Source organism: Aulonocara sp. 'chitande type north' Nkhata Bay, linkage group LG14 (assembly GCF_057382095.1).
Source record: "Aulonocara sp. 'chitande type north' Nkhata Bay isolate Kocher_YH1m ecotype deep benthic linkage group LG14, A_spYH_male_GT1.1, whole genome shotgun sequence".
NCBI lineage: Eukaryota > Metazoa > Chordata > Actinopteri > Cichliformes > Cichlidae > Aulonocara > Aulonocara sp. 'chitande type north' Nkhata Bay.
The window spans coordinates 11,849,364-11,877,127 of NC_141357.1; the positions used below are offsets into that span (position 1 = coordinate 11,849,364).

General features: G+C 41.0%; 2 protein-coding genes across 2 annotated transcripts; both read right to left on the reverse strand.

Annotated features, from left to right (window-relative positions):
- Window positions 1-206: 206 nt before the first annotated feature.
- LOC147314185 (von Willebrand factor A domain-containing protein 5A-like) lies at window positions 207-12,332 on the reverse strand. The gene is made up of 15 exons (XM_086260969.1): window positions 12,077-12,332; window positions 8,538-11,877; window positions 6,655-6,788; window positions 6,201-6,258; window positions 5,626-5,828; window positions 5,314-5,536; window positions 3,986-4,152; window positions 3,799-3,913; window positions 3,506-3,678; window positions 3,328-3,416; window positions 3,091-3,235; window positions 2,768-2,847; window positions 2,563-2,677; window positions 2,279-2,437; window positions 207-314 (listed from the first exon to the last, which is right to left on the reverse strand). The coding sequence occupies exons 4-15, from the start codon at window positions 6,238-6,240 to the stop codon at window positions 207-209; spliced, it is 1,617 nt and encodes a 538-aa protein (XP_086117095.1). The 5' UTR covers window positions 6,241-6,258; window positions 6,655-6,788; window positions 8,538-11,877; window positions 12,077-12,332.
- A 3,427-nt stretch (window positions 12,333-15,759) lies between these two features.
- LOC147314186 (von Willebrand factor A domain-containing protein 5A-like) lies at window positions 15,760-27,132 on the reverse strand. The gene is made up of 21 exons (XM_086260955.1): window positions 26,831-27,132; window positions 26,198-26,245; window positions 25,870-26,072; window positions 25,558-25,780; window positions 24,320-24,486; window positions 24,122-24,236; window positions 23,814-23,989; window positions 23,633-23,721; window positions 22,824-22,968; window positions 22,379-22,458; window positions 22,189-22,303; window positions 21,918-22,076; window positions 21,715-21,818; window positions 21,373-21,581; window positions 21,213-21,281; window positions 19,732-19,770; window positions 19,447-19,485; window positions 18,753-18,812; window positions 16,477-16,640; window positions 16,183-16,306; window positions 15,760-16,070 (listed from the first exon to the last, which is right to left on the reverse strand). The coding sequence occupies exons 2-21, from the start codon at window positions 26,235-26,237 to the stop codon at window positions 15,991-15,993; spliced, it is 2,400 nt and encodes a 799-aa protein (XP_086117081.1). The 5' UTR covers window positions 26,238-26,245; window positions 26,831-27,132; the 3' UTR covers window positions 15,760-15,990.
- Window positions 27,133-27,764: the final 632 nt, after the last annotated feature.

Here is a 27,764-nt window from a genome sequence, read left to right on the forward strand (position 1 = left end):
TTTTTTTTTTTTTTTTTTTTAGTGGCGGAAACGGGCTTCCATAGAAATCTGACATGAAATTAACTTTTTTTCTTTATCCTACAAAAATACATGTAGCAGTTAGGTGATCTTGTGCTCTGAGTTAAAAGCAAATGCAGTCACGTTGACATATGCATAATGCTTTATTCTGTTTTCATATCTAATTCTGACACTAGATATGAACTCATTTACCCAGTGTCCTCTGCAGGTCTGAGACTGAAGTGCAGCTGGTTCTCAGAGGGATGACCTGCCAGGCTGTACTTCAGCGTCACACAGCCCTCTGCTGCCTCTGAGCTCTGACACAGAATTACAGTGTTAGAAGTCACGTTAATTACTGTCATCAAATACCTAAACAACAACATGAGAGGTAGGGGTGCAACGATACACAAAATTCACGGTTCGGTTCGATACTTTGGTGTCACGGTTCGATATTTTTTTCGATACAAAAAAAAAAAAATGTTCATGCCTTTTTAATTTGTCATTTATTAAATTTTCACAGCACATTCTGCACCACTTCTTTGTGCGTTCATCATTTGTTTGAAGCCAGCTCACCTCCTGCAACTACTTTTCCGAGAATACGTGCTTCTTTTGTAGTTCGGACTCCTGACATTTCATTGGAGGTGGAAGAACACCAAAGTAATTGCTTAAAGGAGCTTCTTCGACATCTTTAAGAGTTCTAAACAAACGTCTGTCCTCCTCCAGAAAATCTTATGTACGCAAACACGCATTGCAACTTCTTATCTTGTGCACGTTTTTTATTTTGACAGCGAATGCGCACCTGCGGACCACTTATGTGCAGCCCTGGTTATTTAGCTCGTCATATTGCAGCCACAGAAATTCTTTTGTCCATGAAACCATAAAGCTGCACTTTCTTTTTGCCTTATAGTCTGATTTGTCATAACTTTACAGTTTTGTGGTAAGCTTTTCTTTGGCTGTCACTTCTTCACCCTGACCTGTCTTATTTGGCTCAGCAGAACTAAAATATATATCCTGCTGCTTTTACACACACACACACACATAACGGTCAGCGATTCTCTGCGCGATCAACCTCTCACATGTTTAAGCTTGCTGCAGGAGATTTCACTTGTCATGTTTGCATAGTAAGCTAACGATTGATAAGACAATGTCAGAGGAATTGGTGCGCAAATTATCATCACTCACCAATCAGTACTGTCGCTCTCTATACACAGTTCGCACGATTGCAAAGTGAAAGCAAAAAACAAGCGCAAATTCAAACGCGATTTCAATATGTCACATATTGACAGTGGCTCACCGATGCCAATGACATAATTACCCAGCTACATTTCCGAAAGAATGCAAAAGCATTGACATATATTTTTCCTTCCTACGATAGGCCGACGGGCAGGGCAGAGATAGATTTTGGTAGCCCGACTGGGAAAATCGCTAGCCCCGGGACGTCGGGCTAGCGATATTGCGAGCCCTGTATCTGATTGAGGAATCACTCATCTTTGGAAAAGAGAGTTTATTACAGAGAAATGGCTCTTTCCAAAATAAAAGCTATACTATCCGCTTCTTCTGGGCTATATTCTCAGCAGCATATTAAAGATATCAGGTCCCATAAGGAGAATCCTGTGCTAACGGCTGTCTAAATGACTCTGGTAAAGTCTGTAGCATGCGTGCGTGCTTGTTTTTGTCTGCTTCCACTTGTCTTTGCACTAGGATGATGTCGGAAGGAAATGTGCAGTCATATTCATTGTGTTCACACTAGTGTTGTCAGTGTTAATCTGAAATGAAGTTAACGCCACAACACGGCAAATCTCCGTTAACGAGCTACCGCGGATCGCCCCGTGTGTGGGGCTGGACGGCCAACACGTTAACGAGCTAACTGCGCTAACGCAGTAGTTCCCACCCATGTAATTGAGCATTGCCTGGCACATCCAACATACTGTCTTCAGGGTCATACTTCACATGAAAACCAAAATAGTTCCAAACGCCAGATCTGAATGAGGGTGGGGGAGGTTCAATTTGCCATGTTGCAACGAGAGCTTAACCTCTGTCTGGCTAGCTTGCCCTGCGCTCAGTGAATCTGCACTCGACAGTGCAGCCTAGGCGGAGCAGTCGAGTGCAGATTCACTGAGCGCTCAACACAGACAGCATCGTCAGAAGGAAAGTTGATAAAATAAATTAAAAATTTTGTATTGTTCGATACATATGCTTACCGAACCGAAAGCACTGTATCGAACGGTTCAATATCGATACGAGTATCGTTGCACCCCTAATGAGAGGCTGCTGCTCCTACCTGTCCAGTGAGCTGGGCATAAATCAGTGACCTCTGACCCTGGAAAAGTGTTGTGATTGGTGGAGAGAGGACAGTGACAGACACTTCCTTTGGTAAATCCCATGTGACTGAGATGTCGACCACAGCTGGCTGCAGAGCAAATCGTAGCGACTGCATCACCTGACAACAACAAGAATTAGAAAAAAAATATATACATTTATGGGGTTTTTTTTTTTTAATCATTCTGTCCTAATAATAACATGTTGTCTTTTTATGATGACAATTATTATGACTTATTGTCTTACTTTTGGTTGCATCCTGTCAGTCCCTGTGATGAACTGAGCGTGACCTCCTCCTTCCTTGGCCATCCCATTGATGAGAGCAGAGCTGGCCCCTTCCCCAATCCCAAAAGAGAAACACCTGCAATACAACAGCTTTTGTTGTGTACACAGAGGACATGTTGGACATTCTGGTAATTGTGTAGATATAACAGTTTTTTTGTAGTTTCACCTGTGAGAATCTGAATTCTTCTTCACCAGATCGATCACTTCTTTGGTGTTTCCCACCTGTCCATCAGTAAAGACAAACAGCTGGAGAGGAGAGTTGGCACATAAGGACATAACATCAGACCCAGAAACACACAACTAGTTCTGAGAGCTGAGTTAAGTTTCAAAAACAAAAATACTTTCATGGTAATACACAATAAACAAGCAAACAAAAGAGCAGAACTGTTTCCTGGACACTACACTAACTTTGTATAACTGTTCAAGCTGGGCGTTTAAAAAAAAGTGCATTAATAGTCAGTGTAATGTCAGTGTATATGTCTGTGTTACCTGTCTGGGCTGATTGGGAATGCAGGCCTGGCTGTAAATATATTTGAGGGGCTTCAGGATCTTTGTTCCTCCAAGATTAGCCTTCATCTTCTTTATTTTCTTCAGAGCCTCCTCCATGGTCTTCTGGCTGTACTCCACACTCTTACTGTCATTACACAAACACCAATACACAAGTACATGTACTTCGTATCAAAAACAGACTTTTGTTGGGCTGACTGATGTGAGGCAGAGACTCACGGGAAGATGTGTTCATATTTGGACCCGAAACTGTAAATGTTGAAATAGCAGCCAATTGGTAAACTCTTCAACAGCAACAGTAGAGTGTCCTTAAGGGAAGAGGGAATAGATGGTGAGGCCACTGTGTGAGAGGCACATCATGAAATTAAAGATTTCAGAGTAAACTTATTATGAATACCTTGGCACCGTGGATGCGAGTCTGGCGAGGAAATCCGTGGTTCCTAAATCCCATACTTCCAGATCGATCCACTAAGAACACAAACTCTCCACATGGAGCCATTGAAGACATCACAGACTGGGGGAACTCAGGGTACAGACTCACCATCACCACTGGATCACCCATCAGAGAGCCTGAAAATGAGAGACAGAAAAAGAAAATTACATAAATGCTTTTTATTCCAACACATAAACTGTTTGTTAAAAAGTAAGGATAATGAAATGTGTATTTGCAAACTAAAAACTTTCACTCACCCGGCTCAGCAGAGGCCTGTCCTGCCTCCACCACAGCAGTGGGCTGGTGGGCGTCTTTGTAATAAATCAGCAGTTCAACATCTCTGTCAAACTTGTGTCCTGCAGCCAGCTTGACCTGAACACCACAAACACATTCATATTTATTCATCAGTAAGAAGTAACAACCACACATCAGCACTCTACCTACCGTGGCCTGGGTTTGATCGGTGTTGAGGTACTGCAGAGGGTCCAGGGAACAGTTGGACTCTACTTTAGAGATTGGACGAGGAGAGGACACTCGGGCAGAAAAAGACAGACTGTAGGGCTCCAGAGAGGCTGGAACAGAAGTTACCTGGAAACCTGCACCTGCACTACCTGTACACAGTATCAGACTGATTAGAAGTAAATCTTTTGTTACAGTATCAACTTAAAGGTTCACAGAAAAATTAATTGAACCTCATGTTCTGGTTTTCTTTCTATTGTTATTTGATTTTAATACATTTCACTTCAGTTTTATTTGTATAGTACCAAATCACAGTGAAACAAAAGTCACATGAGAGTAAAAGAATTATAAATTTGATTCTGGATTTGACAGTGAACCAATTAGGAGAAGCCAGTATGGGATAAATATGTTCTCTTTTTCTAGGCCCAGTCAGTACTCTCGCTGCAGTAATAAATGCATGAACTAGTTTTTCAGCATAATTTAGTTCAATTGTTGTTTGCCATCTGGCTTCAACAATAGATAAAGCTAAGTATCATCTGCAGGGCCATATATTTGGATGTTGACTTTTAATGTTCTCTGTAAATCTCCCTCATATACACATTTACATAAGGGGGACGTAAACCCAGGTATGAGAAGGTGCAGTAATAAAAGCTTGTGTACATATTATGTTAGGTGCCTTTTTCATGGGCACCCAACTCAAGGGAGGAACCAGTGTTGTGTCTACACATAACAGACAACTTAGCAAAGTGGACACAATTTTAAACTGTATCTTTAGGCAGCCTGTTGCAAGTACACATCAGTTGTTCCCATTTCTTTAGCTGAAACCATGAAAAAGTAAAAAAATAACACTTTGACATTTATAAAATAATATTTTGGCACCAATAAGATGATTGCCAAAGTGCTATTAGATAAAAACTTGACATATCTGGGTAAGCTGTGCAGTGTGTCCTTAAAACATTGTGGAAACTAGACAGGTGAAGAAGTGCCAGGCCTAACAAACTATCTACAGCACATAATGATTTGAAAGTCATGTCCTTAAGAAATAGGAAAAAGATCCAGCGAACAGCTAACAGGACCCGAGGGATGGATCTGGGTCTTTAGTTGATCCATTTACTGTTCATTGAAGCTTCATCAGAAACGCTCTCAAAAGGAGGGTGGCTATCAAGAAGCCATTCTTATAAAAGGGAAAAAGGGTTCGAGGCATACGAATTTACACAAGAGGTGGACTGAAAATCAGTGGCAACAAAGGTTATCTTGACAGAGAACAACACAAAAGGCAAGCAGGATCAAAAGAAAAGCTACAGTTGTCCTACCCTGAGGTTGGTATCGAGGGTTGAGCACAGCAGGCAGACAGAACCTCAGACCATCATCAGCCTGCACAGCCAGCTCAGTGACGTACTCCAACCTGATGGAGGCGCTCTCTCCTGGAGGCAGGCTGCCCACACACAGAGAGAATATATCTGGACTCTCATCACTCTCTGCCAATAGGCAGACCTGCTGACCGGAGCTCAGAGCATCATCATACTCCTCACGAGCCTGAAGCACAGGTGACACATGTCAGTGACATTCACTGTGTTTATTTTGAAGCTCACTTATAATCAGGTTATATTTACTGTCCAGCTCACCTTCTGTTTCTCCTTCACCTCAGCTACAATCTGCATCTGTCCAATCTGAGCACTGAAATGACAGACAGCAGCATCTCCAGGCAGAGGGAAGACAAAAACAGCCTCTAATGGTTTGTCCTCCTTGTTCTCATAGTTCAGAGTGGATACCACTGTAGCCACATGGTCCCTCACCTCCAGCTCCACCTCAATGCTCTTCAGAGGAACTGACAGTCAAACAGAAACATCCAAATTTACAACACATCTTAACTTGGTCAAACCAGTTAAATGGACTGGTTCTTATACAGCACTTTTCTACTCTATCTCAAAGCACTTTACACAACTTGTCTCATTCACCCATTTGCACAAGCACTTTTTTCTATACTCTTTCTATGGAAGTGCACAGGCAATCATGCGCCAATAGATGCATCAGAAAGCAACTTGGGGTTGGTACATGGCCCAAGGATATTTGGCATGCAGACTGCAACAGACGGGGGTCGAACCTCCAAATTGGTAAGCAACCTGCTCTACCTCCTGAGCTACAGCCGTCCCCCCCCCCCAATCTCCTATGAAATTGTATTTATTAAGTGATGTTTTACCTGGTTCCATCTGGACACTGCGTAGACCACAGAACACCATCTTTGTACCTATTCACAGCTAAATCAGAGATTTAATTTGAACATGATCGTTATACTGACACGTAACTTTCATTAAAATATAGCCAGCCTGAATACAACATAAAGTGATTAAGATATATCTGAAAGACTTAACCTGAGGTCATTTTCAAAATATCAGAATAAAAACAAAGAAAAGCAATCATCCTTAAAGATATAAATGGAAACATTATAACTTGAAAAAAACTTTGAAAGATATTTTTGTTGTTGTGTGGGCAAATAAAATCTCTCTTTTTTTTCCAGATATTACTCTGACGGGGAATAAAATGGAAAAGACCCACCATGTGGAGACACTACGATCTATGAAGAAGGCTAATTTCGATCAAAGATTCTGATGCGTCATCTTAACCTTCATAAAACACATGGAATAAATTCCTACCTCTTAAAACACTGACGTTGGTCCAGCAAATACTTTCCTCCTGCTGTTTGTGACGTAAACGCGCTCGTTTCTAAAACAGTCGCAGTAAAAGGTCCAGCCGAAGACAGAGATGTCCACTTGTGCTCTGCAGACAGCTGTGGAAAAAAACACAGTTCTGAGGGCTGGGACAGTCAGGTGGGCGAGGCTTCAGCAGCCAGCCGAAGCAATCAAGTGCATCTACCAGCTGCTGCTCACCAGCGCAGTTAATATCAATTAACGTCAGTGAGCAGAGAGGAAGCAACAGCCACATAACAGCAACACAGTGCGGTGTTAGAAAAAGTCACTGTGTTTTCCACGAAGTTTTTTATGCACTGCATGAAAAACCCTAATTTGTTACAATTACCAAATACCAGTTTACAATAAACACAAAAATCAGAAACCAAAAACATGAAATTAAAAAGTAATTAAATCAGGATGGATTTTATGGCACAACACTAAATTTAAAGCAGTATGAAGTAGAGGTGGGCGATATAAACGATATAAGATACAAACAATATAAATTTGGCCAACGGTAGAGATTTTGACTATACCGCTGTATTGCCATAGCGCATATTGATGATGTCATCAAGCTGCGCCTGTTTTGGTCGAAAGCGTCACAGCGGCTACAACCGTTATCATCTGCAAATTAAGCCGGGAGACAGTCATAGCAAAGAGATGAAGCACTTTTGAAATATTGGGAAAGCCAAAAACTCTGCTTCACCTCCGTAACATTGATTCATTAATGTTGAATTCTCTCGTAGCTGTTCTATTCCCATATTGTTGCAGTACATTAATAACTACCTTGTATTGTGGATGAATAATCTCAGTTGTTCTCCTGACTGACGTTTGCCCCGTGTATAGCATCCTGCTTTGCGATTGCATTTGTCCCTAACCACCAGAATCCCTCACGTTAACTTTTATCGAGTAGAAAAAAAGTTGGCGTTCATCATCCAGCTTCACTGTGCTAATGTTATGCTAACATAGCTGTGTCGCTAGCAATCACGTAGCACAACATTATATACCAGGTAGTCCAACTTCAGTAACCCTGCGAACGCCACTGATGTTTAGTTTTCTGTCTTCATTTATGTCAGAAGTGGTAGCAGAGCTGTATGTTTTAATCTCTCAGTCAGAACATAGTGTGTCATGTTTAGGTGGAAACTAGCAAGCTAACTTCCTGTTAACTTCTAACTCCGTTAAATTTAATAACTTCTGTTTTCATGGATGCCTGGTTGTTAAACTTAATTGTTACACCTGGTAAAGCAACAACGCTGATGATTTTATTAAAGATGAAAGAATTTAGACCATTTTTAACTCTCAATGTTCGTTTGACTTTGGGACCTGAAGGGACGGAGTTTTGGACCCAGATTACTCCGCGAAGCTCCTCACTACGGCAGCCGTAATGCTCTGACAATCCATCAAAACATTTTTGAACAGATTTCTGCACGCCCAAATCGGTTCCAGGTCAGTAAGCACAACCAGAATTCATACATAAGGCACACTCGATTTTTGAGAAAATTAAAGGATTTTAAGTGTGCCTTATAGTGTGGAAAATACGTTATACAGAAGAAAATAATATATCGGGATATATATATCGTTACCACACGTGCTTCAAATTATATCACGATATAGATTTCATGCCATATCTCCCAGCCCTAGTATGAAGTCAGTAAACCAAACCCTCAGAGCCCCAGAGTTTCTCTTTTGATGCTGTAACCCAACAGGACTTTTCCAGCTTCAACACACTCTGTCACACACAGTGCTAAAAACACAGTTATTACAAGAAAGCATGTGGAAAAACAGCTGATCGTAGCCATGGCATATTGTTAAAATAAACACACTTTATCAGCTATTATCATGGTTTCTACCATTCTGAGCACGGACCCATGAGGCAGCCTTCACAGCCAGAAGCTCTTGAAGCCATGAAGCCGGATCAGAGCCAGAATAGTGGCCCACACATCACCGGTAGCGTAAATCAACAAATTAAAGGAAATCAAATTAAACAGAAAAAACACAAAAACATCAGAAAGCTGCATACACTTATCACAGACATGAACGTCATGATAATTTGCGACCTTTTATGATTTGTTTGCACATTTCTTTTTCGAGGATCGAATGATTGTACAGCAGACATCAAGAATTTCATGGATAAGCTTTAATTTATCTTGGATTTTGTCCAATCTAATAACAATAATTGTTATGAGGGCTTCTATATCAACTCCAGAACACGGTAACTTATTTACTAAGATGCGTGTGAAAATGTCCTGATTAGACCTCAAAAGGTCCTCGTGGTCAAAGGGTTATATTAACTGTAGCAGAACTGAATTTGAATTTAAGTGTCACGGCTAATGGAAAGCATGGACTCAAGCGCAGAACTCTGGATACAAAGCAGACAGTGCGTTTATTTACAGTGCTCAAATACAGTCTTAAACAAAGAAGGGCAATTGTCCAAAGGTGATTTTCTCCCAATTCCCGAAGGTGGTGCACATGAGTTAGTGATGTGCGATACCACTGATTTCCTTTCCGATCCGATACCAAGTAATATTCAGGGTGGTATCGATGATACTGATACGGTCTTTCACTACTCGGGTTAAACATGATATATAAGTCACTTTGATAACTTCAAAATGTTATTGTTTGGCTTTTTCAGTGTTTTATTTGTTCGTGACTAAATCGGTTTGGCTGAGATTAAAGTTATTAGATTAGATTAAATTAAATTTAACTTCATTAATCCCTCGGGAGGGTTCCTTCAGGGTTTTCACACAGCTGAATAAACATCAAACAATAATTAAACAGAAGAGTTTACGTCAGTGCCCGGTTATATATTAGATAGCCAGGAGCAGACGGCAGAGTTTCACTCCACCGAGGGAGCTCGTGACGTACTACCCTACTACTTTCTTTAGACCGCCAAGGTCGGGTCCTCAGGTGGAAGCAGCCTCTGAATTTGGACACCCCCGCTGTTTCCGGGCCGGCCAATAATAATGGTGACATTTAACGTATTTTATCCGATCAATAAACCCTGTAAAATGTATTTATCACCCCCCAACAGCCCTTTTGAATGCCTCCCTAGTATGGCCACAACACCTCACTCTTGGAGCACTTTTTTTGCCACATGTATCGCAAACCACGTCTCAGCTGTTTGTGGAGGTAAAATACGTCTGCACAATTACGCTCAGCCATTGTTGTGAGTGCGCACGCCAAGGGGCTGCGAGACATTTATACAGCCATATTTTGCACATGACTATGAAAGGCGGAAGAGGAAGTAGTTCCTCTGAATGTAGACAATCCGAATGTTATAGTTTCTTTCCACTGTGTTCCTGTTAATGATAAACTACAAATTTACTCTAAATTACTAAAATATCGATATTTTAATGTGAGAATCGATTATAGAACATAAATTACTGGTATCGGAGGAATTGATATTTCAGGATCGATCCGCACATCACTACCAGTGGTGTGCGATACTGCATATTTTGGTATCAATCCGATACCAAGTAAATGCGGGCCAGTATTGCCGATATCAATGCCGATACCGATACTTTTCAATAAATAAGGTGGATACGTCATTGAATTGCTAAGTCTCAATTAATTTTTATAACCTTAAGTGTTTTTTGTGATGGTTCATTTTTTATTATTAAATAGTTAAAACCCAGGACATAATTAGGATAAAGTTTATAATTAAATAGAAAATGCTTTCTTATTGTGGCTGCTCTGCGATGCCACTGCAGGTGAGATGGACTCACCTGTACCGCGTCTATAATCACGCCTGGCTGGCTTAAAACCTGTGCTCTGCTTGTATTGTTGTTAGTGATGTGTACAGCTGGCGAGCTGCAGCCGTTGTACTAATGTACTGTTAGAGAAATCGTGTGATTATTGTAACGGTGGACAGCGCACGGGAAGGACCGGTTCGGGGTGAGCTGGAGGCTGGCGGGACCTGCCAAGCTGGAGACGGAGGTGCGGGGGGGTCCTGCCACATCCGAGGGCAGCGTGCTGTCCGGTCCAGCCTCTCTTCCAACAGAGGCCGGCACGCTGCGTGGTACTGCGCGCCGACCACCTGCTCAGCTGCCTGTGAGCCCCGGCTCACTTCCATGCCTGCTGCCCCGCTGCTGTTTGCCACATGGGTGGCTACCTGGGGCGCCGATGGTCCGGGCCGATTCCCTCGCCTGCTCGCGGAGGGGGCGAGTAGGTTAGGCTCTGTCTCAGGGGCAAAGGGGGTATATGGCGGGGTATGTTCTGAGATGGACTCACTTGCACGGCATCTACAATCATGCCTCGCCGGCTTAAAACCTGTGCTGTGTTCTGTGTTGTTGTTGATTGTGATGTGTACAGCTGGCAGCAGGAGAGCTGGAGCAGAATGTACTGTTACAGCAGCCATGTGATTATTGTAAGAATAAATCATGCTGTGAAGCATGAAAAAGCCATCAGGTCTGCCGTGGCGGTTTACTCATTTTATTTTTATTTTTTTAATAAAAAATTTACAATAAATTGTGCAAACCAGTAAACAAATCAAAACAAGTACTGCTGGGAAACTATAATACAAAATTTACAATTAAAATTCTCAACAACAATAACAGCTGATAAAAATATAAATAATATGTAAACAACTTAACAACCCCCAACTTGTCTAAGTCACGTCAAGTGACAGCGCAACATGTCAACACAAGAGGGGGAAGAGGGAGCAAAGTGCGTCTGCTCTGCGCTGACACAGGAGCAGCAAGTCCAGCGACCTTTGCTAAAAGCACAGCATTACAAACAAGAGCGGAACTTAAAAGTAAAGAATCGATCTCACCAGCCTAGTATTGATTCGATACCGATGCCAACTTGGTATCGATATAATCGATATTTGGATCGATCTGCCCACCACTAATCACTACTCTTCAGTGAAAATCCGTGTGTGCTCCTTCCGTGTGTGTTTCTCCTCCCGAGTGATAAAACCAGCGAGCCCTTTTCTCCGCTCTGTACTTCTCCACCTGATGGACGAGCAACAACAACATCTGATGAGAAGGCTAGCCTGACTATGCTAAGTCACAGAATTGCGAGCACACTAAACTACCAAGCTTCAAGTACAATCCAGCGTCGACTGCCGTCTGGTAAATACCTCAGCCCAAGCGAGGAAAGATTAGCAGCAGCTGGGTGGTGTGTTGGCAGCCGAGCGGAGACGCTTCCCGGTCAGGGGTCGGCCATTCTCTCCCGGAGGCGTGGCCAGACCTGGAGTAGGGGGGGAGGGGAGGAGAGGGAGACACACACACAAGCAGGACCGTCCGACCATGACATTAAGCTGATGATGCTGACGTTCATTCCTTGAATTCCAACTGTATATTGTCTAATCTAAAGACACCATAAACAGTGTACTGTCAGTGTATAGAGATGAAAAACAGTTAGGACAGCTTATGAAATATCTGCTTACATCTTGTTGAATTCAGTTGTGTGCATCCACAAAGAGCAACAGATCAGCTGATTACAGCCTGTAATTTTGATGATCACTGGGTTTTTATTTGTTTGGTTGTTATGGGAGTCACGTGGGTGCTAGCGGTGACATAAATGGGCGTTGTCAGTCTGTCATTCACTGGTTTTGATTTTGACAGAGCGGAGGGCTGGGTAGCCGTACTTTTTGTTGACCGCTGCACAACATGTTTCGCCTTGTTACATTAGAGCCTGTGACGTTGTAAGAGTCTGAATCAGGAGCCGATGACATTACTCCGTAAACTCTCAAAGCACTTTAATAAACAAACAAACAATTCCACCTCTCGCATTATTGCGTAAAGTTGACAGCGCGTCAGGCAAATAGGCAGGCTTCATCCCCGGCCTCTAGCGACTGTGGAAGTCGGTACAGTGGGTGAATTCAGTAACCTGTGCCGTTTGCCTAGAGGGGGGCAGAGGGAAGAGACCAGTGGATGTCCTCCAGAGGCGGCAGAGGCTGGCCAGTGAAGTCCTGAGCAGTTTTTATCACCCTCTAGAGAGTTTCGCTGTCTGCTGCTGAGCAGGATGCTTTATATTGAGAGTAGAAATGCTCTAATAGATTTGCAGACAGGTGGGGCTTCTTCAGTATTCTGAGGAAATAAAGTCCCTGTTGTGCCTGTTTTATAATAGGAGCACCATTCGTTGTCCATTTAAGGACCTCATTGATGGCAACTCCCAGAAATATAAAGCAAGCACCCCCTCATCCTCCTCACCTCCAGATTCCAGTGGCCTGAGCGCCCCTCTCTGTCGCCTGAAAGCAATGACTACTTTTGGTTTTTTAATATTTGGGAAAGGTTTTTATAAGAGCACCAATCAGATACTGACTTGATGTCAGATGTTCTTTTTATATTATTATTTTGTGGACATCAGATATCTGATATCAGCAGAGATGGGAAGTAAAAACCTAAAAACATTGAAGGCTAAGCAGTGATTCTTTTTTTCTGTTTAAAATCAAAACTTTGTGAGTTTTTATTTCAAATAATAGCTGATGAGCTTCATCTCCATATTCTACCAGTTGGTGATGGTAATTCATCATCATTTGAATGTACTAATAACAGAGTTGCAGCAACTGAAGATACATAATTTAAACAATTATTCACCACACATTTATTTAACTCAGCTTTTTAACTAAGCATTACTCCATTACCAATTGATTAAATTGTGTATTCTAACTGAGGAAACGTAACTTTTATACTTCTTTAATTGGCGATTCTGTTCTGAGACATTAGAAGTTAGAGACACCAGCAACCATGGTCAATTATCTTCCAGGGGCCGGAGAAGGTGACATTGAGGAAAATTTAAAACTGCTGGCTAAGGGTAAACGTAAATTGTCATGTTTCAGCTGTGTACAGGCAGGAGAAGGACCCAAACGCAAAACTCACAACAACAAAATTAAATTCAAAAAGCTGCTTTATTGCAGAATGGCATGGTAAATTAAACTGGGACATGGATAAACTGACACACAAGGAAACACAGCCGTGAGGGGGACTACGACACTGACAAAGAGAAACACAGGGCTTAAATACACTGAGGGATAACGAGGGAATGAGAGACAGAAGGAGAGCACAGCTGGAAGTAATCAGGTTGGACGGAAAGGGAAGCAAAACTAGAAACACTGAAGGGCAAGGGAGACTTAACAGGGGTTGGAAGACACAAGGGGAATCTAATAACAAAGAACTAGAAAAACTCATGAGCTTAATTATATAAACATCCAAATAAACTAAACTCAAAACACTGGGTCATAAGACCCAGGATCGTGACATAAATTCAGTACAATTATAATTCACATCGGCAGTAATGATACCCAGTTACGTCAATTGGAGGTCACCAAAATGAATATTGAATCAGTGTGTAACTTTGGAAACAATATTGGAGTCTGTAGTTTTCACCGGTCCCCTCCCCAGTCAGACCAGGAGTGACATATTTAGCCGCATGTTCTCCTTGCTGGCTGTCTGAGTGGTGTCCAAAAAACGATGTGGGCTTCATAGATAATTGGGAAACTTTCCAGAGGAAACCCGGTCTTGTTAGGAGAGACAACATTCCTTAGATGGAGCAGCTGTCATTTCTAGAAATTTATTTCTAAATAAAATTTATTAAACACATATTAAAAACATGACTATCCAGAGTTGGGATCAAGAAGCAGACTTGCAGTCTTACATGCCTCTCTTCTCTCCTCCCAGCAAAACACCGACTTAAATGAGTCAAAACCCCGGAGTCATACTAACTATCAGAATCCTTGAAGCACAGGCCGAGTGCTATGAGATTGACTCTAAGATCACAACCTGATTAAAAACAGAATCTAACATAAACATTCTTGAGATTACGGGATGGCAAAAAATGTACTTTAAAACAAGATCTTCTTGTTTCATTGGGACAGTAAAGTCCCATAAGAAAGAATAGGCATACCTGTGTAAGAACAGGTATCACTGCTATGGAGTTTAATGTTTTACATGCAGACTCAGGGCTGCTAGTCTCCTCTCGGCATTTAAACATTGGTAATTTAGAAACTCACAGTTCAACAGCACAACACTGTGTTTCCTTTTTACATCAAACATTTCTTTCAGCCATCTGTTTTTATCAGTGGATACATGACTAACTTTTATTCAATAGCCACAAATTACACAAATCCAAGATTAAATATTTTATTTATCAAAGACATGTGATTACACATTCATCAAGGAGCTAAGCACAGTGTAAGAAAAACTTTATAAAGTAATAATAAATGTTTTATAAAAATCATATTCTCTGATGATCACATTACACGTGTCACATCTGTTTTTTGTTTTTTTCACTTTGGACTGAACATGGTAACGCCTGGACCTAAAATATCAGGGCTGATTTTTTTGTCCCAGTCCAGGCCTGCAGCCCTCCGTTAAGAAACCATGTTCTGATCTCATTTCCACATTGATACAACCGTGATGAGTTTAGTTTAGTGCGCATTCATTGAATCCGTTTGATCTTTATTTAAGGTCATTGGTTGGATACTTAAATGTAAGAAACAGAAACTCACTCGATCAAATTGTTAAGTGGTTGAGCAGGCTGATCCACAGCTGAGCCGAGCATCCCTGTACACCAGACCGTTACAGCAGTTTGCTGGTTTGATTTGTCTTGATGGCTCACACCTGTTGCATAGTGAGTTTCAGTTTCTACCTTCTGGGCAAAGGTTCCTGGTTTCAAAATGTAAAACATGGAGGTTTAAAAATAGCTTTGTTGTAGCAGCCATTACTCAGATGAACAAGTTATAGCTTGTTTGTGGTTGTATTAAGAGTATGTGATGGATGGCTCATGACTGCAGAACAAATCTAGCTATGCATTCCCTCTGCTGGCCTTGCTTTCACTCGCTGTGAGACATGGCTGATGATGTCGTCTCATTTGTTAGTGGAAATTATGTCCAGCTGTTTACTTACATGACATGAATTAAAAAATGAAAGATATGCATTGGAATAAGGAAGAATTTTGCTTCACTATGACTTTGAATTTAAGCTGCATATTTTCCTCAACCATGATTAAAAAATGTGTTGAAAGACAGAACTGGCCAGGTGTGTTGGTCTTTTTAAATATTTTAAAATTTAATTATTTATTTTTTTCATGGTGACTCATTAGAAGGAATGATGGGTCCAAACTCATGTGTGTTGTTATTTGTTTAATATTTGATGCTTTCAAGCAAACAGCAACATTAAAGTTAGAATAGAAAAGCAATCATCTCTGGTACTCTTACAAAGCTGACTTTGGACACATGCAGCATAAAATAAGGCACATTAGATAATAAAGTTGGACGATGCAAAGATTAATGTGGATGAAGTATGAAGTAAATCTGCTTCTGTGTATGAATCATAAAGAAGTTGTTAGTTTATAAAAAACTCAGAGGCCAAGGGCAGTTTTTTGCACACTGCAGCCCAACAATATATTTCCGGCTTCCACACACTCTGTCACAGACGGTGCTGGAAAAAAAAGGAACACACAAAACAAAATAACCAGTTAGCATTAATCTTAACGACTGTAGCAACTCAGTATAGCCATCACAAACTGAATGCTTATTTTTGTGTTTACTACCTTTTTGCGCACTGAGCCATGACACAGCCTTTGCAGCCAGAAGCTCCCACTCGTCCTTTGCATCCATCTTGAAACCATGAAGCCAGATCAGAGCCAGAATGGTGGCCCACACTTCACTGCTGGCCTAGCGTATAGAATCAGAAGTCATGTAGTTAAATATTAAATTAAGTGAGGCAGCATGCAGATGTTCGTTAACATGAGTGTGTAATTTTGAAAATTCACTTTTGAAATCATTTTAATGAATACGTTACAAACACCCACTATTACTGTGTTATTATTTATTTAATAGCCCACCTTTTCAGGCTTTGACTTTTCCACCTCCTCGTTGGTCTTTCCCAGTGCAGCAGCCAGAGCTGGATCAAGCAGCCAGCAGCCAGACGCCTTCTGGAGGGAGACTAACTGTAGCAAAGGGTCTCTGGGTGGCTTCTTAGCAGGTGGAAATTCTTCATCCGGCAGTGCTAAAGGGGAAATTTAAATACAAGTACATTCATAAAGTTTTTTATGCTGATCACTCTCCTTCTATTTAGTTAATAAAATCATCTTAATTGGGGGGAATTAACAGAGCAATATTTTAGAAAAAGAGTTTAGTTAATTAAGAAAATAGTTCCATTGATTCGGTTAGCATCCACATGTTGCAATCTTTTTTTCCTCACATACAAGGTGTTGAATAATCGAGCTCCACCTTATATTAAAGACTTTATAGTATCGTATCAGCCGCTCTCTGACTGAGCTGTTCTTGTGTTTAACTCCTGTGGAACCAGCTCCCAGTTTGGATTTGGGTGACAGACACCCTCTGTACTTTTAAGACTATGTTAAAAACTAGGGGTGGGTTTTTATAATCGATTTATCGATTAAAATTGATTCTGGCTTGGATAACGTGAAATCGATTCATTAAAATCCTGAATCGATTTTTTAATATAAATTTATTTTGCCCGAAATGCCAGAATGTCTGGTGAAACCTCAAAATTTCAACAACCACCAAACAGCTAAGACAGTAAATGAGAGCAGGAACACGGATTCTGCACAAAGACGTAAACACACAGCGCGGACCCGCGGATCAGAATCAGTGAGATGTCGCCTTTCTCACCTGACGGCACGGACACGGTCCGTGCTGAAAGCCGACAGCTCGCTGATTCTGATGTTTCGGCGGCTCCGCGCTTTGTGTTTACGCCCTTTCTGTGCTGATTCTAAAGCTGTTAGTTTTATCTCTCTCCAAACAATATTGACCGAACCAGCAGCAAAAGAAGATCCAAACTAAGCTTCACGAAAACATCGTCATGAATTTCCTCTGACTTTTGCTGTTTTGCTTCCACCACACTTCATGCACAGCTCTCTCTCTCTCTCTCTCTCTTCAAGAACAGTTTCCCGTCTAAAAATCTGTTTTCTGCATCATTCGCTTGCTTGTTACGCACAAGTCTACTGTTGTTTACAGCGCACTGGGTCGCTGGTTTTTTTTCCTTTTACATACTTCCGAAGAGAAAACCTAATTTCTGCCGTTCAATACTGAACAAATTTAAACTTTCTAAAATTGTGCAAAATGCAAAACGCTTAGCCGTGTCTCTAATAAAACTGCTGTAACGTCAGAGGTAACGTTTATATGTTGATTAATGGTTTTCTTTTGTTTTTGATGTACTGCAGAATATTTTCATAAAATCCCAGGCCAGGAAAATCACCTTCATGTTTTTCTGTGTTTTATGTTCAGCTACTTTGACACAAAGGCATCTGCTGTGACGCTCACACCTTTGATAAAGTCTTGCGGGTGTCAGCTTCCTTTTTATAGATACAAAAATATGTAAATCTACTGATCTGAATTATAATATTTCTGACTGTCAAAATTTCCCAGATTCAAATCGAATTGAATCGAATCGAATCGAATCAAATCGTGGATCGTATCGATTCGGGACCTTGTGAATCGGAATTGAATCGATTCTAGAAATCAGTGACGATACCCAGCCCTATTAAAAATGTCCCTTCTTGATAAAGCATATAGTTAGGGCTGGATCAGGTGACCCTAATTCCTTCCTTATTTATGCTGCATTATGCCTAGACTGCCGGGAGATTCCCATGGTGCATTGAGTAATTCTTCTTCAGTCACCTTCTTCACTCCCTATGTGTTTATACACCTCTCTGCATTATTCTTCCTCTCTGGCTCTCTTCCACAGTGTGTCTTTGTCCTGTCTTCCTACCCTCATCCCAACCTGTCGCAGCCAGGAGGGAGTTTTTCCTTCCCACAGTCACCAAAGCGCTTGCTCATAGGGGGTCATATTGTTGTTGGATTTCTCTCTTTTTTGTATTACTGTATACAAAAGGTATTTTATGAATTTCACCAGGTTCTGTACTAGGACCAATACTTCTTATGTTACACCTGTTTAGGCAGTATTATTAGAAAACACTGAACCCTTTTGCATTGCTTTGCAGATGACTCTCAGCCCATGAAACTAGATGATACAAAACGAATTAAAACGAATTAAACTACAGGAATGTCTTAAAGATATTAAGGTCTAGATGACTTTTGATGTCCAACTAAAGATAAACGTGTCTATCTAAAACAAAGAAGTCAAAACAGATACCTCCGTAATAGCACTCATCTTCGAATTCTGGAAGGTTTCCATAATCCACCTCACAATCTGCTTTTTCAAAGGAAATTCAACACTGAGCACACACACTTGAAGTTGTAATCAAAATTAAAACATTTTCCTTCATTGCAGACTAAATGCAGTAGCATGCTTAACATTTAATTAAAACAAAATGTAAATGCTTCTTTATTAAAATTTTGAAAGTTAAAATTAATAGTAGAAAAATCTAAATTACACTTGGAAAAGAATCAGTACATATTCAAGTGTGTCCATTTAAAGCAAAGAAGTCACAACAAATACACAAACTAATTAAACTACAGGAATGACTTAAAGATATTAAGGTCTAGATGACTTTTGATGTCCAACTAAAGATAAACGTGTCTATCTAATACAAAGAAGTCAAAACGGATACCTCTGTAACAGCACGTGTTTTTGAATTCTAGAGGGTTTCCATAATACACCTCACAATCTGCTTTTTCACTTGAAGTTGTAATCAAAATTAATACATTTTTCCCCTCATTGCACACTGAATGTAGTAGCATGCTCAACACTTAACAAAATGTAAACCTCTGTATTTTAAAATTTTGAAAGTTAAAATTAATAGTAGAAAAAATCAAAATTACACTTGGAAAAGAATCAGTACATATTCAAGTGTGTCCATTTAAAGCAAAGAAGTCAAAACAAATACCTTCAGAGTCATCCATTGCACAATAGTAATCGACACCTGCTTTTTCAAACGAAATGCAACACTGAGCACACACACTCGAAGTTGTAATCAAAATTAAAACATTTTCCTTCATTGCAGACTAAATGCAGTAGCATGCTTAACATTTAATTAAAACAAAATGTAAATGCTTCTTTATTAAAATTTTGAAAGTTAAAATTAATAGTAGAAAAATCTAAATTACACTTGGAAAAGAATCAGTACATATTCAAGTGTGTCCATTTAAAGCAAAGAAGTCAAAACAAATACCTTCAGAGTCATCCATTGCACCATATTCCTCGACACCTGCTTTTTCAAAGGAAATGCAACAGTGAGCACACACACTTATAATTCTACTCCCAATGAAAACACAAGTAAACATTTTTCTTTCATTGCATGCAAAATTTAGTAGAAACTTAACTGATGTGGGATCTCATTTTACTTGTCTGACGAGAATTTGTCAGCATGAGCAAATCATCTGACGTTATATAACTCAGACTAACTCGGTCTGTGTCAGCAATCCCAAAACTAACTACCAGAAAATAAAAACCCACCCCAGACGGAAGAAGTCACTTGGATGAGTGATCAAACATTACTCCCACTGAAAACGCTTCATCCAGTGAACTTTACCGTATTTTCCGCAATCTAACGCGCACTTAAAATCTTTTAATTTCTCTCAAAAATCGGCAGTGTGCCTTATGTATGAATTCTGGTTGTGCTTACCAACCTTGAACTGATTTTACACGGCTCAAAAATCAGTCAAAAATGTCTTCGTGCGACATTGGTAACCTACAAAGCCGCACTGCTTGATGGATTGTCGGAGTATTACGGCTGCCTACTCAGGAGCCTCGCGGAGTAATCTGGGTCCAAAACTCTGTCCGCTTCAGGTCCCAAAGTCAAACGAAGATTGCAGCATCACTGAGAGCTAAAAACTGCCTGAACGCTTTCATTCTTAATAAAATGATCAGCGTTGCTGCTTTTCCAGGTGTAACAATTAAGTTTAACATCCAGGCATCCATGAAAACAGAATTCATGAAATTTCTGAAAAAATTAAAACGTACAGCTTTGCTATCAGTTCCAACATAAATGAAGACAGAAAACTAAACAGCAATAACTTTTGTACGGTTACTGAAGTTGGACTAGCTGGTAGATAATGATGTGCTAAGTGATTGCTAGCGACACAGCTATGTTAGCATAACATAAACACAGTGAAGCTGGAGGAGGAACACTAACTTTTGTCTACTTGATAAAAGTTAAAGTGAGGGTTAGGGACAAATGCAGTCAAATGACAGGACGCTGAAAACGGACCAAACTTCAGTGCTTAATGCATCTTATAATCCAGTTCGCCTAATGGTCTGAAAAATATGTTACTTTCAAGCTCCCAGGCCTCTGGAAGAGGATGTGAGCTTGAAGGACAGACTCTCCGCAGGGGCAATAGGTGAATTTTTTATATATTTTGTGTGTCAGCGTGTGTGTGTACTTTTACTTTTAAAAGGGAGTTTTTCCTCCCAGTCACCAAAGCGCTTGCTCATAGGGGTCGTATGATTGTCGAAGTTCTCTCATTTTGTTTGTATTATTGTATACAAAAGGTATTTAAAAAAGTGCATTGAAGTGGTTTGAGTCATATGTATTTAATAGTCTCCAATTTGTTCTTATAACTAATTATTCTTTTTCACACACACACAAACACACACCTGTGTTTGTAGAAGTACTCACACTGTGTTTGCAAAGGTAACAAACCTTGTACTCACCAGGTGAAAAACTGGAAATATTAGCTCTTAGACAGCAAGCTTTAGCAGCAAATCCCATTAGACCAGCCACTAATAAGATAAGATAAGATAAGATAAGATAAGATAAGAATGCCCCCAAGAACAATATGAAGTAGATAGGATTGCTAATTATTCTTGTTACTTGGAATATCTCGGTGCAGAAGAGGTCCTTGAATCTCCTTGTTGTTGTCTTTATTGACAGCAATGAAAGCAGTGAAAGAACTGCTCACTCCTGATTGGACACTCAGCTGCACCACCTTCTTCTTTACTTCTTCTTTTTCCTCATTGTTTTCTGCTTCCATCTCTAGCAAGCAAATAAGAGTCCGAGCAGCTAACCTGTGGACTATTAAGCTAGAGACAAGAGAAAATATTGGTATGGTGACATGGTCACAATGACCAATATTTTTTAGATCATACAGACATAAAAAGTAAACTTTTGTAAAGTAAATATGTAATTGTACCAGTGGATTAACAGCTCATTTACCCAGTGTCCTCTGCAGGTCTGAGACTGAAGTGCAGCTGGTTCTCAGAGGGATGACCTGCCAGGCTGTACTTCACCGTCACACAGCCCTCTGCTGCCTCTGAGCTCTGACACAGAATTACAGTGTTAAACCAATTTCATTTTATTTCAAAACATGACAAGCATAAACACAGAGATTGTTCACTGTGAGAAGATGCTGTTCCTACCTGTCCAGTAAGCTGTGCATAAATCAGTGACCTTTTACCCTGGAAAATGGTTGTGATTGGTGGAGAGAGGACGGTGACAGTTGATCCCTTTGGTAAATCCCATGTAACAGAAACATCTTCCACAGCTGGCTGCAGAGCAAATCGCAGCGACTGCATCACCTGATGAGTATAAAAACCAAAATCATATCTTCCATCCAAACTAAAAACAAATAAAACAAACTAAAAACACAATTTTTTTTTTTACTGTAATTGTTATGAGTCATTGTCTTACTTTTGGTTGCATCCTGTCAGTCCCTGTGATGAACTGAGCGTGACCTCCTCCTTCCTTGGCCATCCCATTGATGAGAGCAGAGCTGGCCCCTTCCCCAATCCCAAAAGAGAAACACCTGCAATACAACAGCTGTTTTTAAAACACACAGGCATGGTACACGGCACATGTCATCATCTTTTTCTTGTTTTACCTGTGGGAGCCTGAATTCTTCTTCACCAGATCGATCACTTCTTTGGTGTTCCCCACCTCTCCATCAGTAAAGACAAACATCTGGAGAGGAGAGTTTACACACAGTTTTTCATCTACACGGCCTGAAACACAACTCTTTGATATGTAATCAAGTATGCGGTCAGTAAACTGTTTTAACCAGTAAAAAAAAGAAAAGAAGAAGCTTTAAGCAAGAGTGAGAGGAACAGTAGGAACCACTCAACAGATCAACTCATGTATAATTAGCAGATTATATGAGATATGTTACGACTGATACAGGGCTTGGTTCATGGTCAACTTACATGTTGGAGTAATGAATGAGAAAAAAGGAAGGACAAAAGGATGACATCAAGATGTGTGTGTGTGTGTGTGTGTGTGTGTGTGTGTGTGTGTGTGTGTGTGTGTGTGTGTGTGTGTGTGTGTGTTACCTGTCTAGGCTGAGTGGGGATGCAGGGCTGGCTGTAAATATGTTTGAGGGGCTCCAGGATTTCTGTTCCTCCAAGATCAGCCTCCATCTGCTCAACTTTCTTCAGAGCCTCCTCCATGGTCTTCTCACCATACTCTACACTCTTACTGCCATGACAAACACACAAGTGAGATCAAACATAACCTGGAGTTTTGCAGAATCATCCAAAGGCAACATGTTGACTAACAGCAGGGAAGATATCTTATCACACATTTTGTCATGGTCCCCATGTCTGCCCGGCCGGCTCCACAAGGCCACATGTGTTTTTGTTTACATTCTCCTCTCTCCTTCCCGTCAGGGAGGAGCTCACTGCAGGCTCCCGCCCTTGGCACACAAACCTGCTTCTCGTCAGGCTCTAATTATGGGTTGGACTCTTAAGGCCAGGATGCAGACAGCCTCATCGCTGGATGATTGTGCTAGACAAGTCAGTGAACCTCAGCCTTGTATCTTTAAGCTCTGTGAACTTGCTGTGATCTCTGCGTAACCTCACTCTCTCCTGTGCACAGTTTCCCCGGACCTGTGACCAACCCGTTGTTTGAACCTTTGTAAAGAAGAGGAGCTAGCGTGTATGTGATTCCCTTCCCGGACTTCCCTTTTGGACCCAGGACCCCCACTATCACCTCACTGTATATATCTGCACCTGGTGACTTAAATAAACGTTGTTTCCACTGAACTCTGCTCTGCGCCTGAGTCCTACTACAACGCATGACACATTTACAGTAAAAAGTGACAGAAAAGTGATATCACTGAGATCATATGAATATAACTGACGGGAAGATGTGTTCATAACTGGACCCAAAACTGTAAATGTTGAAATAGCAGCCCATTGGTAAGCTCTTCAACAGGAGCAGCAGAGTGTCCTTCAGGGAAGAGAGAAAAGATGGTGAGGCCACTGTGTGAGAGGAACAATTTAAGGAAATATTTTGTAACACTAACACCACATCATAAATACCTTGGCACTGCTGATCCGAGTTTCCTGCTGCTCAGTGTTATTCGTAGCACAGTCCATACTTCCAGATCGATCCACTAAGAACACAAACTCTCCACATGAAGCCGTTGAAGACATCACAGACTGGGGGAACTCAGGGTACAGACTCACCATCACCACTGGATCACCCATCAGAGAGCCTGAAACACATGAAAAGGACAGAAAAATGTCAAGTTTACATTTCATAATAGCTCCAACACAATTAACTATTAGGTTGAAGAAGAACAATAATTTTTATTTGCAAACTAATGACTTCTCTCATTTGCTCTCACCCGGCTCAGCAGAGGCCTGTCCTGCCTCCACCACAGCAGTGGGCTGGTGGGCGTCTTTGTAATAAATCAGCAGTTCAACATCTCTGTTAAACTTGTGTCCTGCAGCCAGCTTGACCTGCACACCACAAACACATTCATATTTATTCATCAGTAACAAGTAACAACCACACACAGCAGACACATCAGCACTCTACCTACCGTGGCCTGGGTTTGATCAGTGTTGAGGTACTGCAGAGGGTCCAGGGAGCAGTTGGACTCTACTTTAGAGACTGGACGAGGAGAGGACACTCGGGCAGAAAAAGACAGACTGTAGGGCACCAGAGAGGCTGGAACAGAAGTCACCTGGACACCTGCACCTTCACTACCTGCACACAGCATCAGGTAAAATATGCTGTAATTAATGAGGTATAATACAATCAAATAATTTAGGCTGTAAAGACTCTGGTTCACATGGTAGTACAGATAAAATGAGGAAAGCATTTTGCTCAGGAAAAACAAAACTACTTTACAGCTGTTTTAATTCAAAACAATGAAAAAGTGACAGAAAAGGAATAACTTGACTTTTATGACCTATGGATGGAATAATGAACCATATCGGTAACAAAACACAAACATCATTTTTTGCCTATTCCTTCTTCAGAAAAAACAAAAAATCTGTTAGGGTGATATAAAATTTCATGTCAGCGAGAATTAAATAGTGTTAAGTATATAAACCTGTTTACTATCTAACTTTTGGCAAAATAAGGGAAACTCCATATAAACACACCAGTCCCAACAAGGTTTTATGAGGTGTTTGTGCTGATACGTTGGGGTTGGTTTTCTCTGATTGTGACGCTATGCATTACGGTCAAATATCTCCAGTTTTGGGTTTGTTTGTCAGAAGGGCATCTTTCAAGAAGTCTTGTGATTGGTTCAGGTGCAACTTTGAAAACATGCTGCCAATGTCTTTTTGAGAAAAGAAGTTTTCTCCTGCAACCCCTAAAAAATAAGCCACACTTGTTCAGTCTTATTCTAATACCTCGAAATCTAACATTTGATATGCTAGCTGAGGCCTGTAGAATCTGAGATACAGCTTTTGGGCTTTTTGTAATTTCTCTGAGGATGCACTAAAGCTTTTCACTGGACTGGAACATTTCTTTTTCACAGCTTTTTATATTTGGTAATCACAATGTGATGAGAAGTGAATCCTTTTTCTTGCAGAAAATCAAGTTGAAACTTGACCTAATTATCTTCCAGATTTTTCTCACAGTATGTGTTTTCCTGTATGTGGCAACAGTTTCATATCTGGTTCTGTGTTCACACCTTACAGTGACTGGCAAAGTTGGAAGATGGTTTTTTTTGTGTTCTGTCAGTGGTGTGAAGGTTGGAAGGTGGTTCAAGACTTTCACTGATATAGTTTAAGCATTTCTGGTCCAAGTATTCTGAAGTTGTCCTACCCTGAGGTTGGTATCGAGGGTTGAGCACACCAGGCAGACAGAACCTCAGACTATCATCAGCCTGCACAGCCAGCTCAGTGACGTACTCCAACCTGATGGAGGCGCTCTCTCCTGGAGGCAGGCTGCCCACACGCAGAGAGAATATATCTGGACTCTGATCACTCTCCTCCAATAGGAAGGCCTGCTGACCGGAGCTCAGAGCATCATCATACTCCTCACGAGCCTGAAGCACAGGTGACACATGTCAGTGACATTCACTGCGTTTATTTTGAAGCTCACTTATAATCAGGTTATATTTACTGTCCAGCTCACCTTCTGTTTCTCCTTCACCTCAGCTACAATCTGCGTCTGTCCAATCTGAGCGCTGAAATGACAGACAGCAGCATCTCCAGGCAGAGGGAAGACAAAAACAGCCTCTAATGGTTTGTCCTCCTTGTTCTCGTAGTTCAGAGTGGAGACCACTGTAGCCACATGGTCCCTCACCTCCAGCTCCACCTCAATGCTCTTCAAAGGAACTGATAGAAAAATAATATTAGAATAAATACAAACCATACATCAGGGTATTATTATGTGCCATTACAACAACAACAACAAAATCTACATTTGAAGTTGTTTTAATTAACTTCTTTTCCATCAGTACCTGGTTCCTTCTGAAGAGTTAGCAGACCACAGCAATCCATTATCTTACCTGTAAAACAAGAACACTTAATACTGAAACTTTTACACTTTACAAATACGGAACATTCAAAACATATAGCCGCAGTCTGAGATAACGGGTATGTCGACCGTGGGAATAAACGTTCTCCGTTAACTACTTTCTTTTTTAGGCTCTGTGCCTAAAATAAACCTTCATCAAATAAAGGAATCACTGTAAACATGGCGCTTCTGGTCGATTTTTAACCGAAACTCGTAACACAAATTGCTCCTGACCGATTTATGTTTTGAGTACAAGTTACTTTGGTGATGTAAGCAGCTAAAAGGAGAGTCACTATCGGGAACAGCTCGCTGACGCATTAATCAGAGTTTTTTGTAGAGGCCTCGGGTTTTGTTGCAGTCTTGTTTATTATTATAACCAGCCAAGCGTCCCTCTGACCGTGACTTTCACTTTCACATTAAACATGCCGTCTGTTGTATAATCCTGTGGACTTTCTCCACTGCATGACTGTAGACACACATAAACCGTGCATGATTCTGTGTGACAGCACCCACATGACAGCGATAAGCTTTCAGGTTTTCCTGTCAGTCCAGCTGCTGTAATAACGGACAGACTTACCTCAAAGAATGTACTGATGTTTCCGGTACAGTTTTACTGCAGCCCCCTCCTCTAAATACGTGAAGAATGGTGTTAAAACACGTAATGTTTTCGCTAACAACACTGACCTAACTGAAACAAGACTGCTACCGGGTATGCTCGATTTTCTTGTACGAGAGCACCCAGTGGCGTAGTGATGTGTCGGTCGCGAACGAAACGGCTATAAGAGCCGATTCTTTGAAGTGAACGACGCGAGCCGGGTCCTGATTGGGAGTCCTGTTTTTTTTCTTCCTTCTCTCACCCTCTCTATGGCACTTATTTCCACTTCCCTCTGCATGCGACCCTTGTGCTTTGCGCTGGGAAGAGGGGGGAGGGGCGGCAATCCGGTTGTTCAGTGATGATGTGACAATCCTACTTCCGGGTCTAAAGTAGTCTGCGTTTAATATGGCTTTTGTGTTGTTAACACGTTTAATGTTATGTATTTTCTTCTATTTGATCTCAAAAAGCTCCTAAAACAGTCAGTGATCACTGTTGACCTCCCTCGGCTTTTATTACTGTAAATGCCGGCAAAGCCACTTTACTTTGCACTTTTATTTTGAAGAGTACCTTAGCACTTCCTCTTTTATTGTGTCAGACTTCCTGTTCTGTTCTCGGTGAGGCGACGCAAACATGTTGCTTCAGAGTGAGTAAAAGCGTTTGTTTTTGAGGGTACTCATGCAAAACTATGTGTTTTATTTATCTGTCACATGCTATAACTTTGAAAGTTTACTCAATGTGGTTGAATTCATTTTTATTGTGTATGCATGTCATTTGTTTGTGGTGTGGAAAGACTGGCTAAGAGATGTGCATGGAGGAGGTTGGCTAGCTGATTCAGCATGATTAGCACCCTTGGAAGCAGAAAGAGGTTGGTTAATGATTGCAAATGATTGTTTATGTATTTAAGAGACAGAATGGT

Coding starts and splice junctions, on each gene's coding strand:
- LOC147314185 (XM_086260969.1), bottom strand. CDS start 6,240: ATGGTGTTCTGTGGTCTACGCAGTGTCCAGATGGAACCAG. Junction 5,537..5,625: donor AGGTGAAGGAGAAACAGAAG/GTGAGCTGGACA, acceptor CCTGTGCTTCAG/GCTCGTGAGGAGTATGATGA. Junction 3,236..3,327: donor AAATATGAACACATCTTCCC/GTGAGTCTCTGC, acceptor GTGTAATGACAG/TAAGAGTGTGGAGTACAGCC.
- LOC147314186 (XM_086260955.1), bottom strand. CDS start 26,237: ATGGATTGCTGTGGTCTGCTAACTCTTCAGAAGGAACCAG. Junction 21,582..21,714: donor AGACCTGCAGAGGACACTGG/GTAAATGAGCTG, acceptor TCTTGTCTCTAG/CTTAATAGTCCACAGGTTAG. Junction 19,771..21,212: donor TATTTCCAGTTTTTCACCTG/GTGAGTACAAGG, acceptor CCTTTGAAAAAG/CAGGTGTCGAGGAATATGGT.